This window comes from Halictus rubicundus, unplaced genomic scaffold (assembly GCF_050948215.1).
Source record: "Halictus rubicundus isolate RS-2024b unplaced genomic scaffold, iyHalRubi1_principal scaffold0207, whole genome shotgun sequence".
Taxonomy (NCBI): domain Eukaryota; kingdom Metazoa; phylum Arthropoda; class Insecta; order Hymenoptera; family Halictidae; genus Halictus; species Halictus rubicundus.
In genome coordinates, this window is record NW_027488748.1 from 118,701 (window position 1) to 134,184 (window position 15,484).

The 15,484-nt window shown below is 45.7% G+C and overlaps 1 protein-coding gene across 1 annotated transcript; it reads right to left on the reverse strand.

Moving 5' to 3' along the window:
- Positions 1 to 11,398: 11,398 nt before the first annotated feature.
- Positions 11,399 to 14,007, reverse strand: LOC143364000 (uncharacterized). The gene is made up of 2 exons (XM_076804528.1): positions 13,298 to 14,007; positions 11,399 to 11,429 (listed from the first exon to the last, which is right to left on the reverse strand). Exons 1-2 carry the CDS (start codon positions 14,005 to 14,007, stop codon positions 11,399 to 11,401), a joined length of 741 nt encoding a protein of 246 aa, XP_076660643.1.
- Between the last annotated feature and the right edge of the window lie 1,477 nt (positions 14,008 to 15,484).

A 15,484-nucleotide genomic window follows, 5' to 3' on the forward strand; every position in this document is an offset into this window, starting at 1 on the left:
TAGGGCATTTTGTTTTGTAAGCTCAGCTAGTATATCTACATTCCTAGATGTTGTGGCTTGCGTCTCTTTTGCGTGTGGGACGATTAAGTTGATTTTATCCTTCGTTCCGTTGTCATTTCTTGAAATTTTTGATGATACTTTTTGTGGCGTTAGCATCTTTCTTTTGGCGTTTATTAGCCCGGGCTTCTGCAGAAGTGTTTCTACGTCCGTATTACTGAGTTTTCCGTTTTTTTCTTTTTTAATCAGTTTCTGTATGGTATCGGCGAGGTCCATCGCGACTTGGCTGTCTGCGGCGGAGCCGCATGGCTTAGGAGAGGTAGTCTCCTGAATTTTATTTTCGTTGTTAGCAACAATTAATACTTGCAGTTTAATTTTTCCGCACTGAACTGAACTGTAGGTTGTGGAAAAGCACGCACAATTTCGAATTTGCCTGGGCTGCCGAGCCGATTCGGCTACTTTGACTCTCCGATGTTACCTGCTCGACGGTCACTGTGCGAATGTAGTCCGACACCTTGACTGCTCGGCCAATCGGCGATGTTCTAAACGTTGCGAACATTCCGGTATATATCGCACGAAATAGAATTTATTTTTCTCTTAAAACATATTTCTGAGGTCAAACACTTACTTGTTTCAATGTAATAACGTTAAAAATGCCTTAATATATACTTGCGATAAAATCAACAAGTGTAACTTTCCTCCTAATAGCAGAAACGTCGAAAAAATTCGGTTTTTCTTGTTTTTGACAGAGACTTCCCACAACAAAAAATCTAAAAAAGAATTGAGGACACTGCCTGTTATGGTACTTTATTGGGGCACTAAACAGCTCAATAGCATGTTTTCATATTTTTGAGAAACCTGCATTTTTCCGATTTTTTTGAGGTTTTTCATTTTTTACGACCACAGTTTGCATCCAAAAAATCTGAAAAAATTCTCAAAAATCTGTCTTAGGATCCAAAATATGCCACATTTTTTTCAGAATTTTGGGAAGCATCAGAGTGCGGAAAATGCACGGAAAAGCTCAAAATCTAATTTACCCTGTAACTACCCTCACGAGCAAGATAGGGGGTTGAAATTTGGCTCAGAGGGGTTTTTCTTGGTCAGCTTTCGAATGGTTCATTAATTATTGAAAAACGTCTAAGGGCAGTTTTGACCATCTTATTCGGCTAGGCCCTTTAGTTTAACATCCATAATGTGCCGTATGAAAAGTTTGAATGTATCGTTGGACCACCGTTTTTCTCGCGTCGGCAGAGGTTTATACGAGAGGAGTCGCGCCGGCGGGAGAGCAACGTCTCTTCGTTGGGAGGACGTCGAGTCGGCGTTTCGAGATCGCATATCGACCGGCCTTGTTATCAACGTCGAGCACATCGATCCTCGCCAATTTTTACAACATGCGAAACGGATGATTACGGCGCTCGTTATGGAATCTCTGAACGAACATTCATCGCTGAAAGTAAACATTACGTTGGAGGCGGAATTTATGTTGCGCGACATGGTTTCGGTGAAAAGTTTCGGTACGCGAAATTTCGAACTGTTTCGAACGAGTGATTTACGTCGCTCGTACCTCAAAGACATTATGCCAACAATTTTGGCATCGATGCAAGAGTTTCAGGAACGGGACAGCGGGTGGGCGCTATCGAAGATATTGCATCTAATAGTGAATTGCAACAAGTACCAGCCGTTGCAAGCCGGTTGCAACGTCTCTGTGCCTCGAGAGATACAACTCAAGAGAGCGGTCATCAACGTGAAAAGTAACGACGAGGCATGTTTCTTTTGGGCAGTCGTGGCGGGTCTCTATCCGATTGAGAAAAACTCGGAGCGTTTCTCTTCCTATCCTCATTATCGCACGGTGCTTCAAACCGATTTGAATGGTAAGTTTTTGGTGAAATAAATTTATTTGAATATAAAGTTTTACATGCACATAAGATTTAAAACTAGAAATGTTTTTTTCAGATTGCCGGTATCAACATTTTCTACCGCAGACTGGTGAGCGATAGTGAAGTGTTCGACGTGCTCGCTTTTATGTATTGCTAACAAATAAATAAATATTTTTTGTATTGCTAACAAATAAATATTTTATGAATTGCTAACAAATATATATTTTATGTATTGATAACTGTTTTGGATCTTCGTTGGGTTCTGTAACGTTGGAACCCTTAACTTACGATCGCGAAATGTTCAAGAAATAAAGTCGGAATTTGTGGGAGAGCTAACTGGTTTATTATCACCGTCACTGCGATTCTCGGAAAAGAGACCGAGGGCTCGACGGATTGCCGTGTATATTGACGGGGCTCTCTCCCCTCGCCGCGCACCCCGAACTACTCAGTCCGCCCGAAGTGTGCGGGGAGAGAGAGAGAGAGACGAACCGCGACGACGGCCGAGTCCTCGATACAAACAAAGTTCGGCAGTCGCTAATTTGCTGTGTGTGCGTGCGGACGCACAGTGGCACCGAACAGCTGATTGCTCGAACAATAACAAATAAATAAATATTTTATGTATTGGTAACAAATTACAGGTACAGGTACAGGTACGGTAGAGGTACGGTACTCTCTCAAAGCTGATCGACGTGTTCGCGAACTAATTTTTAATTCTGTCCTGTAAGCTTATTCCGAAATTCGCTAGCCGATCTCGACGACGTTGACCGCCTCGTCTTTTATTTTCTGCTTCAAGGTTTCTCCCGTCATTTTGCGTTTGCGACGCATCCAAATTATCGATTTTCGCGTTGATCTCGCCGATGATGGAATCGTATAATCTCATATTCGTGTTAACATCGTGTGGAACGTCATGTATTTTAGTCTCTATTTCAGACTTTAACGTCTCTTCGGTGGTTTTCGGCTCTTCCGTCAGTTTTTCGATATCGCGTCGAACGCCATCGTGTATCATAGTCTGTATTTTAGACTTTAACCATGTCCTGTTTCCAATCTTCGATCGTTTCCCTATAACACGCGTATATAATTATTCGCACGTCTACGTCGCGAGGCGGGGGGGGGGGGGCGATGATTTTGCGATAGCAGCGGGATCGACTCCGATCGGTACGTTACCACAATCTAGCCCGCAAACGTGTCGACAGAAGCATGACCAGGTGCGATGCTCCGTCATGGGATCGTCGCCCTGTTCCCATAGATACAGCCCTATGCCACAGTCGAAACATTCGACGCGATCCGTTTCGTTCAAGCAGTAGAATCCTGCGGCCGCGAGATCTTCGGGTTTGACGACGTGAGAAAACTGCCAGTGAAAACTTTTGAAAACTTTTTAGTCTGTCGCGTTCGAGGCGGTAGTCGGGAGAATCAATTTTTTCTTTGCATATTCCTCGAATCATGTTGTTGGAAAGAAAAAAGTTTACGTAAGAATCAATTGCGAAGAAGTGCTTATAAGAGTATTCCGTACGATACCTGTTTCTTAGAATTGATCAGTGTTGAAAATATAGGCAGGAGACTGAGGCACGGAGTGGCTCAGGATCGGTAGGAAAGTGAGATAGGCAGGTGACTGGAGAATGAATGTAAGAAAGATGCGGGTAGAGTAAATTATGAATATAATGGACACTTAAATATATTAAAACAATAGGTGGATACAAAGGCACGTACAATGAGATGAGACGTCGTCACGAAAATACGTACTATATGCGAAGCCCGCGAGTACAGAATTGTACAATACAGCGATCAGTCGATCGTATGATAAGACGCGTGAACTATGGTGATCAGTCGATCAGAAAGTTGCCAAAGGACCCCGCGCTGGGGTTGTCGCGGGTTATTTATACTGTGCGGGGCCACCGACAGCGGACGGAATAAGGAGTGGGGTTTTTGAAAATGACAAAGGATTTGGCAGTGTCGATCGTTAGTTAGCGTACGAGGGCAATGCCCTAACGGCCGCTGCTGCACAGGAAACAAGGACGATGGGTAACGGATTTGATATTTTGGAGTATGGGAATCGGTGGCCCACGCGACAAGTAATCCGTCAGACGTAAACATAAAGTTTACGTCTGCGTGCGTTGACCCGGTTTCGGCGCCGAGCTCGATCGGCTGTCTATTGTCGCCCGAGAACCGAGGCCCCTCGCCTGCGGATTAGCGCAAAAACTTTATGATGGATCTATTTGTGTCGAACTGTTTCTTGCGTTACCGGGGTTCCCGGTAACGCCTGCAATGATTTTGAACAATCAGCCATGCGCGAAATGTTCGAACTTCGTTTAGACAGCAATGATACGTTTTTCCGACAGCGTTTTTCCAACGATGAAGCCGGCAGGATGCGTCGTCGTGGTCAATTTGGTACACGGGATCGCGAATCAGGTTATCATACTTTGGACAACCAAAAGTTTCCAAATTTATCGATGGTATATTCAAATTTTGAAGACAATTTTTCTCGTAATATCCACCTTTGTAGGCTACCACTGGATCCGCGTAGCCGCGAACAAAATTTTTAATAATGTTGGGTATATCTGTTTGTCGGTAAGCTTCATAGCCGAAATCTCTGAATGGGATTCCATGCACCGAATTGCTGACGAACCATGCCGCCCGTTTGTCGACGCTGGATAAACTATAAAATTTTCTGTCTAAACGAAATTCGGCGAATTTGAATGACCCGTCGTGAACGTCGATGATGGATAGTTCTTTGCAAACGAATTTTTTGTCCACGATAAATCCGTCCATGTCAATGATGTGTGTGATATGATTCATCTAAATACACAAGCAAATTCGTCCATGTCAATGATGTGTATGATTCATCTAAATATGCAAACAAATCCGTTCGTGTCAATGATGCGATTCATCTAAATACAAATTCTAAAAGGTTACTACACTTACCGCGAGTTAGAAGGATGCGGCAAAACTGTCGAGAACAAAAAGACTCGCGATGCGCTTCGTACGTGACGTGTTTGCGATGTAACTTGTCACGAACTATCGAGGTTAATTTATAAGAATGCGGGAGAGGGAGAGAGATGAAACAACGTCTCTCCCCTCTCACGAAAAATGTGGCTCAGGATGAGCGACAAGCATATCGCATAGTTGGGATAAAGAAAAAACGTTGAATTAGAAATGTGGGATTGGATATTAATAAATTTGGTGTAACGATTATGCATATTTAAAAATTTATTTTGAAAGTTGTATCCCTACTTTAAAAATAACATAAATATAAGAGCGGAAATACGATTAAAGTATAGCGGTTTTCGATATCCATGAGTTATGCGACGCGTCCAGCCCTAGCCATTTAACGTATATTTTATTTCCTTTTCTACGCAATATTTTTTCCACCAAGTATATGTCGGGATATTTGACAGCGCGCATCTGATGCTCGTAAAATCCACCGGCGATCGGGTTGTCCTTCGAGTCGGCCAAGAGGTATGCAACAGGATTCGTTCGCTTCACCGCAACAATTTTGAATATTTCCGTTGACCAGTTCGGTGTGTATCCCTTGTCGAATACCGTTTTGAATTTGCTGACGCGTACGCGATCGCCAACCTTGAACTTGGCAGGGCCAGCGATCTTCACGTTGTTGTACACAGTGGACAAAAGATGCTTGGCATTTTTGCGATTCACGTCCGTGGGGCGCATACCGATGGTACGATGTTTTCGATTGTTGTAACCATCGATACGCGTGGGAAGCCTCCAGCGATATTTTCCGCTCAACGAGAAGAATTTCCACATGCGGTTCTTCAGCGTGCGATTGAAACGTTCCACGACGGAAGCCTTCATGGTGCTGTACGTCGAATAATGCTTGATGTTACGTTTCTTCAGATATTCTTGAAACGTTGCGTTGTAGAACTCTTTTCCCATGTCGGTCTGCAAGTCGTTCGGCGCCCTGCCATCCTTCTTTAACGCCGACGCGAAAGCTTTGCACACGTCGCTCGCGTTTTTACTCTTCAAAGGAACCGCCCACGCATATTTGCTGAATACTTCGAGTATCGTGAGAATGTATCGATGTCCCCGGTTGTCTCGCGCATATTGCTGAACTTCGACGATATCGGCTTGCCAAAGATCGTCGAATCCTCGCACGATCACCCGTCTACGGGAGAAGAATCGTCTCGCCGGGGCATGCAGCTCCTCCACCACATCTTCTTTGCTCATCGTCGTCGTCGACTAAATAGAATTGTTTTGCAAATTTTCAAGCTCGATACAACGATACCATTCCACCGTTTTAAAAACAGATTTTCAAGGTTGGCACGATTGATGTCATTTTAACGACGAATGCCATCGAATCGATAATACGGATAACACAGGTACAGGTACAGGTACAGGTACAGGTACAGGTACAGGTACAGGTACGGTAGAGGTACGGTACTTTCTCATAGCTGATCGACGTGTTCGCGAATTAATTTTTAATTCTGTCCTGTTAGCTTATTCCGAAATTCGCCAGCCGAACGTCGACGACGTTGTCCGTGTGACGTAAACTGGGTAAAAATACTTGAAAAAAGGAGAGTGGGAGTTACCCAGCTCTTTATCCCGTTCTTTACTGACAAAAAGTATAAGTTTATTTAAGACAGAGTTACAAAACGGAGGTTCAGCCAAGATTGACTGCCCTGGGAATGTTCCCATACTTATAGCTTGGCCTTATTGATTAGTAATGCATTTTTTGGGGGGCTTTCGAAACCAGGCGGATGTGATTTGACTAATGCTGTTGCGTACGCGTGTATCGAGAAATGCTGTGGTGTCGAGGTGAATGCTCGGGGAATGCTGACTTGTGCAAATGACTCGGGAAATGCTGTGGTGTCGAATGGAATATGATCTGGTATAGCTCGGGGACTTTTAGGGCGTTACATCCGCCTCGTCTTTTATTTTCCGCTTTAAGGTTTCCCCCATCATTTTGCGTCAACAGCAAGATCTGTACACGCTCCCCTGCAGAAGCTTTCTATACGTCGAGGGAAAACTTAGTTTACCTGGAAAACTTGAATTATCGACCGAAGAATCTCGCATCGACACGGTGAGTCTCGATAACAATACCGCCCCGTTCATGTTCGGGGAAATACGCTACGAATTGAACGGAGTGGAAATCGATCGGTCCAGAAATCCCGGCACAACGACGACCCTGAAGAATTATGTGAGTCTGTCTAAGACGAAAAGCGTCGCCTTGTCCAATGAGGGGTGACTGTATGTCGATGTTACGTATTTTAGACAGCGGCAGACCGATCAGCATGAGCTTTCGATCGTGGGATCTGTACGAGTATCCTCTACTGCAGGCAACCACGAAACATACATGGGCGACAAAACAGCTCCGCAAATGGAAAAACCGCGACACGTGATATTTGCTTTGCAAACCGATCGGCGGAACAGCAGAACGAAAAAGGCTACGCGATTCGATCATTGCGCGTTAGCCAATATTCGACTTTACTTGAACTCAGAAACCTATCCGTACGACGATATGAACATTGATTTCAAGAACGGTAAGTACGCGTTGCTCTACGATATGTATGCAAAATTCCAAGAATCGTACTATGGAAACGGCGAAGCGCTACTCGACGTTGCGAATTTGCTGCTGTGCGCCCCGCTCGTCGTTCTCGATTGTTCCCGACAAAACGAAGCGCTTAAAAACGCCACGATCGAAGTATGAATCGAATTCGAATGTCGAGCCGATGTCCCTCCATCAACGACCGCATACTGCTTGATAATACATGACAGCATCGTGGAGTACAACCCACTGACGAATATCGTTCGAAAAATCATCTGAACCTACTTATACAGGGTGGCCCACATAACTCTGAACAGCTCAATATCTCGAAAACTATGCCATCGATTTTAAAGTTCTTAGCCTTAAATTGCATGGAATTGAAGGGCCTTTCTGACTACGTAAACGTGAAGTGGCCTCCCTTCCCCTTTAACGGGGGAGGGGAGGTACCTTTGTAATTTTAAATGGAACCCCCTATAAAATGTTACATATTTAGATTCTACAGGAAAGAACAAGTCAATTTTGTCTGAAACATTTTTTTGTCAGATACTTCCATGATGAGATATAACAGTTTGAAGTTTCGAGTTGTAGGTACTTGAAGCGCTCGGAAATAGCGTTATGGAATTATACGCGCTTGAGTCCTTTGCTTATTCGTGAAGAAACACAAACAATAATATTTACAATTCTTGAGTTTGACTCACTTATCTATGAAAACGTTTTCAGTTTAGAGCTGTTATTCAAGCAGTAACATTGTGATTATGGATACTTTTGACACAGAAGTGAATATGTTATTAACGTTAGGTGAATGCCAAAAAAATTATCGGCGTGCAGCAGTGATGTTTTTTGAACGTTATGGGATCAAAAAATGTCATGCAACATTTCATAATTTAGAAAAGCGGCTTAGTAAAGCTGTCACTAATGAAAATAATAGTGCCAGTATTCTTGCTGCAATTACATTAAATCCTCATATTAGTCAACGTACACTTGCACAAACATCACATATTAGTCGTTCATCAATTCAACGAATTTTGAAACGGCAAAAGTATCATCCATATCACATGGTTTTATCACAAGAGCTTTCGATAGCAGATTACGATCACCGCGTAAGATTTTGTGAGTGGCTGCAGGGTGTTGTGAAAACTACTTTTTGTGCAAAATACTTTCTTCCGATGAGGCCACTTTTATGAATTCAGGGCATGTAAATAGACATAATCTGCATTATTGGGCCGTGGAAAACCCAAATTGGATGCGATGTGTTCCCTTTCAACATCGATGGTCTTTAAATGTTTGGTGTGGCCTAATAGGAGATTTTGTGATTGGACCTTATTTTTTTCAAGAAACTGTAACATCTGCAAGTTATTGTGATTTCTTAAAAAATCATTTGCCTGCGCTTTTGGAAGATGTGCCACTGCACGTTAAAAGAGAAATGTGGTTCCAACAAGACGGCGCTCCTCCACATTTTGCCATCATCACCAGGCAATTTTTGAACGAAAAATTTGGGAACAAATGGATAAATCGTGGGGGACCTCGTCTATGGCCTCCTCGATCCCCCGATCTAACACCATTAAATTTTTTCTTATGGGGATATGTAAAGGACAAAGTTATGTTTGAACCACCGACGACAAAAGAGGATACGAAACAAAGAATACGTGACGCTTGCACTTCAGTGACTCCCGAAATGTTAAAAAATGTTAGAACAACTTTGATGCTTCGAGTAAATAAATGTTTACAAGCCCGTGGTGGACATTTTGAACATTTAATTTAAAGTACATTTTATTTCTTCACGAATAAGCAAAGGACTCAAGCGCGTATAATTCCATAACGCTATTTCCGAGCGCTTCAAGTACCTACAACTCGAAACTTCAAACTGTTATATCTCATCATGGAAGTATCTGACAAAAAAATGTTTCAGACAAAATTGACTTGTTTTTTCCGGTAGAATCTAAATACGTAACATTTTATAGGGGGTTCCATTTAAAATTACAAAGGTACCTCCCCTCCCCCGTTAAAGGGGAAGGGAGGCCACTTCACGTGTATGTAGCAGTAAGGCCCTTCAGTTCCATGCAATTTAAGGCTAAGAACTTTAAAATCGATGGCATAGTTTTCGAGATATTGAGCTTGTAACGTGGACCTCCACTCGCCGCGTGGGAAGGCGGGAGCGGGTTCCACTCCGGGAATTTATGGGCTCAGAGGCCGGGCCGCGTACGGCCGTGAATACGCGGTCCTCCCGGTACTAACAGATTCCCGAAGGTTCTCGGAAATCGAAAAGAGCCTGCTGCTCGGGCGCCAGGCACCGGAAGGGTGCCACGCGAAACGCGGACGAAGTCCGCCCTTAGCCGAAGCTGGGGGCGGGAGGTGAACCTTCGGCAAAAAGGGTCGGGGGTTCGGACACGGAAGGCAGCGAGGACAGCCCTCACGGCAGGACGGATCGCGCAGGTGAAAAGATCGATAGTCGGGCTGGGCTCTACAATTTTATTGGCGTCGGTTCTTACAAAGCCGCGGCCACGTGGCCGCACCCGAGAGCCCGCGCTCTTCGTACAAAGTTTGCGATAAGGTGGAGGGTTCGCAACGCGCTGTTGTCGATCGGTAAAATACGCCGCGGGGGTGCGGTAGATCGGCACGAGAATTGCCCCTCGCCGAAGCGAGAGGTTCGCGGCACGCAGGTGGTCGGCGCGATTACGGTATGACTGTCGCGGCGCGGTTTCGGTTCCGACGGACGGCGAACGCTCGGCGAATACTTCACGATAGGCTATGCGACGGCTCGATAGGAATAACGCGAGAAGTAACGTAACGGACGGACGGTTGCAAACGTTAACAGCGGCAGCTCCTCCGAGGAAGACTTCTGCACGATATTTTTCCGGGAACCCGATGCCGCGGCTCAAAGTACCGCTGGATACGGTACGAGCGAAATGTCCGAGGCGAGAAGCGCCTCGGCACGCGAAAACTCGGGGAACGAGACGCGATATTATGCGCCCGACGGGCGATCCGCGAGCTCGCGTTGCCGCGAGGGAATCGTCGTCGGCCGACCTCGTCGGTTCCCCGGTAGAGCCTGGCGAACCAACTCGCGAAAAACGAACGAATACGGTCACTTTGGGGACTCACCGTTCCTCTCGATATAATCCCGCCTTCGGTCGCGGTACTGTCCGTCTCGCACGGGATGGTCTCCGGCTTCCGGCTTTCGGCTCGGGACGGAATCGAGGTCCTGGGACCGCTGCAGCCCAGTAATAGAGTGCACGCACTTCGCGTTTACGGCAATCGGTACTAACGGCGCGGTATCGCAAGCTGCACGACAGTCTGCGCTGGCTCGGTATTTTCGTGTGGCGATTCAGTACGGAAGTCACCGCGACAGTAATTCGTCCTGGTCCGTTCGCGTTACGGCAGGGTCCTCGTATCCCCACTCCGTGCCCTAGTCCGGCTTCCCTCTAATTGGGCGCGCGACTGGCGCGAAACTCGTAACACGCAGGACCGTGCCTACGTCGGGTCCTTGGGCCCCAGACCTTACGCGAAAATCGTCCCAAAATTGGAACACGGGGCAGATCTGCGATCTCCCCTGGTATGGAGGGGCGGCGGAGCGCCTACACCACCCTCGCCGAGGCCCCCTTGCAAGTGGCTAGGTGAGGCGGCGGCAGGACCGCGAAATATGTTGTCAGTTGGTCGACAGGGGCCTTCGTCCTGCTTCGTCACCTCCGGGTTGTCTGGCCCGTGTGTGGCGTCGCCCATTCCTCGACATTACCGGTGCACCGGATTTTCGTACTGGCCATGGTTTGGCGTAGGTGGTCCCGCGAAGCGCTGTGCCCTTTCCTCAGGTCGGCTGGATACAGGGGTGCCGTTCGCCTACCTGAAACTTGCCGGGCTCGGCGCGCGCGAAAGGTGTAAAGATGCGAGTTTTCCGTCGATTCGGGAGTTCCTCGGGGAGCGCTTCCTAACTTATCGAGTCGTTGTTCTATTCGCGATAGCGTTGTTTTCGGGCAGTCCGGTCCCTTCGCTCGGTTGTCTGGGGCGCCAAAGGGGCGACGCGATTTGTGCAACGTCACAAGCTGTTCAGAGTTATGTGGGCCACCCTGTATAAAAAAATGTATATAAGGAGGTTATATCGTCAGTTGATATAAGGAAATAGACCAATATATGTTACTCTGAGAATAGAGTTTTTATTTGATTATTATACCTTATGTTTGCTATTTACAATATTTACAGCATGGTTTTACCTGAAAATAGAGGAACGACAATATGGGTCTATTCTCTCTATTGTATTTTATCTTTTATATTCGCTCCTGTAAAGCAACTTATGCACGTGTTCTCTATCTGTAGAGTCTGGTTCAATAACACGCGGTAGGAAAGTCGCTTGGGATGTATATACGGTGTTTATTATTTCGGTTGTGATACAACGTTTGACGGGAGTGGTCCTGATCGGCAGCGAGCGACCAACTGAACTCGGTAGACTTTGTGGGCGCTATTTATAATAGTCTAACCGCGTAGAGGAAGGTACCAGGTATGTCCATACCGAGGTCACGCCGGTGTCTCGGGAAAAACCCTGGTACCTTTCGGTATACAAAAGGGAGCGGTGTGGCGGCAGCCGGGCCGCTACATATCTCTCTAGTTTTCACTCCTCCCTACAGAGCGCGCTGAGTGATTAGTGCGCGTAATTCGGATTAAAGAGAGTACACTTTCTTTACATGTATTTATCGAATAAAAATAATTGATGAAAAAGCCAATAATTTATTGCCGAAAAAATGTTGTACAGAAAAAACATCCATCTCACACACGCAAACACATGCATTATTTTTAAATTTGAAGGGAATACGTGTCGCGCGCACACACATACGCACACACATTATTTTTAAAATTTTCTAATTTCGTCTATGCGCTTCGATCGCCTCCGCGCACAAAGCCACCAGTTCGCATTCGATCAATGAACTACGATCGAAAGATTGGTTCCGGACGGGGACGGTTTGCGCCGCAACAGCAAAATTTACGAATTTTTGCACGATCATGGGAACTTCATTCGTAAACTGCGAATACATATTGCGCACACAGAACTCTAGATTGTATAAGTTGTACATAGTTTTTTCCATCACGAACAAAGATACCGTCGGTCTCGATAATTTCACGAGACGCATTCCACCCAGGGTCCACTATACGCAGCGTTAAATTGCCCCCAATCTTTCGATATTGGTCTTCTTCTTCCCCGTTCCTCGCGGACAAAAGCAGATTGGACAAACACTCCTTCACGTGCATCAACTCGATCCATGCGTTCGGGGAGATCGTGATCTCGTTGCCAAGGTTATCCCCTATAGCCACTTCCACGGCAATATCCGCGTTGACGCGCACGCCAATTTCCAGCCATTTGAAGTAATTGCCGGCAAGAGAATATCTTCGGCTCAGGATCCGCGTACCGCGCAAACTACTCGACACCGACAGCGGCTGCAGCATTGGCGGCGGCGGTGGTGGCTGCGACGGTGGCTGCGGCGGTGGCTGCGACGATTGTTGAAAAATCCTGCAATCAATTTTATATTTTTAACAGTTGAACGTTTTCATATTTTGTTTTTATCTTTCTTATACTTACGTTGCGTTTCTTTGCCTTTTCGCAGTCGTGGCTGCTCGCGACTCGTCCATGTTCAATCGGTTGTGTCGCATCGTTACTGCTCCGCGTGTGCGATACTTTCTGAAGCGGAACGCTCGAAACACCTTGTTTTGTAGAATGCATTAATCGTCTTATCACTTCGCTTTCGCTGACAACGCTGATGTAACCCCAACCGCGGAGATAATCTGAAGGATCTGATTTCTACAGTTGCAGCGGTCTTTTCGCTAATAACTTTACCGCTTCCTATTTCAACGGAAGTCGTCGACGTCGGTGATACTATAATGTCCCCAAGGAAGAGTATTGATCAAATTATCGCAAATGTGTCGTTTATCGTCGTACGGACTCGGCGCCAATTTAATTTCGGATACCGAATACACCCGATGCTGTACGGACATTATACGGTTATTGTTAACGTTCTTCTCCGTGTAATTACGAAGGCACTCGATATAGTCTTCGAAACTTATATCCCTAGCCGTGGCATTCGTTCTGATACCTTTTATCTTTTTGAATTCGCAGCACGCGTCCTCGTTATCGTGCACGCGAATCGCATACATTTTCGAGCGGAGCCCTACGAATTCCGGCATAATTTTGCCACCGTTCTCGTCCTTCATCAATCCCAGCATCTTTTTGTTCGCGATCGGAACGCCGTACGCGTTGTTCTCGGCATAATTGCTTGTGTCGTATCGATTGATATCGCGTTTCAACAGCTCGTACGCATCGTCGCAAACGATCTCGTATATCAAACTGTCCGTGTCCGTGTATAAAATCTTGCAGTTTTCTTTTAAATTTGGGTACATATAACCGTAATGAAAGTCGTACAAATGGCATTTAGATATATCCAATACGAACATGCCTATGTAGACAGGTTTATAAAATTTAATAAGCGTTTTTCTCAACTGAATCGCAACGAAATCCTCCGAGAACACCGTGCAACTGTGAAAATTCGACCTAGCTATCAATCGCTCGACACCGTGTCGACCCTCCCATCGAGAGAGTAATTTCACGCTCGCGTGATTTCGAACGTTCTCCATAGTCTTTCCAAACACCGCGATATTCATTAGTTTGAACAAATTTTTCGAAAAATCGTTGCTCGCGTTGGCACGCAATTTTGTGTTCAAATCGATGTAGCTGCACAGCCATCGCGACTGCCGAAACTCTAGAATTCGGTAAATTTTCCTCAATTTCAAACCGTGTTTCAAACTTTGTTGCAGATATCGATAATGCAGAACATATCGCTCCTTATCGCGAAGCGTTGCCAACAACTTCCTTTGGCTCGAGCCGGCCGTCGCTGTGTCATGACTCGGACAAAACGTAAGATCCACGTGAGCGTCATGAATTTCGCGCGGATACTCCAAAACCACCTCCAAAATGTAGCCTACGGGACTGTCGATTGGAATAGATTCGATGCTACAATTATCTATACGCGTCTGATCGTCCACCCAGCGAAAACCGCTGTGCGGTAGAGGTTGTGACATGGCCCAACCATACAAATTATTAACGTCGAAATACATTAGATAGGTGGACGGTTCGCTCGAATCGTACGTTGTTGGTAAATACTTGTTATTGGTGCCCGCATACCTGTGAGAACATTGACTCAGTCCGCCGCATATTCCACGCTCCACGAACAATAGCATGTCCACGTCGGTGAACAGCTCCAGTTCGATCTTTGTCATTTTTAGAATCACGTCCCACGCGAAACCGGGGAGCGTGTAATAATGCGCCGGATCGAGTTTATAGTTCTCGAGACAGTCTTCGCGGAAATTTTCAAAAACATTCGCCAGCAACAGTACGTCCAATTTCAAATACAAATCGCTGTACTGTCCTAACGTCTTTATAGCGAAACGCGACCAAACCGTATTCGCGTGAAGATAATCGGTGTCGGATATCTCGCTGGCGCATAACCGATTATAAAATGCTTCGCGCGGAGGCAATCGCTCCTCTTTTAGTTTATCGTACGACGTTAAATAGTCGTACGAAAAAACACCTTTTCTGGTTAAAAGATACGACGCGCAATTTACTCTTGCCCAAATACGATGATAACTTGTCCAGACTAGAATTCAGGAATTTGAATGAATCGATGAATCGAAACTTTATCAACTTCCTGTAATCTCTTTTTATCCCCTCCTCCTTCTCGACGTGAACGTGTTTCGTGAACGAGATGTACCGCTCTTTCGTCAACGGTAACACGTCCATCTTCCCCTTAAACGCGTTTGCCAAATCTTTGATGATAAAATGCGCGTCGTAACCAGACAAATTGTGAAAAACCACCGGTATCACGTACGAAGATTGGTAATTCAAATTGCAAACATTATGCGCCGGACCGCGATACGCGCCCGTGATATGACAATGATCGCGCACTTTTTCGTCGCAGTCGTTGGACGATCTTTCGCACACGTGGCAGCGCATGGCCGTAAGAAAATCTAATTTTTCTGCTTCGGTTAACGCATTCATCGGCACGTTTTTATCGAGTATCGGCTGTAATTTACAACTTAACTCGTACAACTTTGTCGCGAACCATGTCGAGCATCCCTCTTC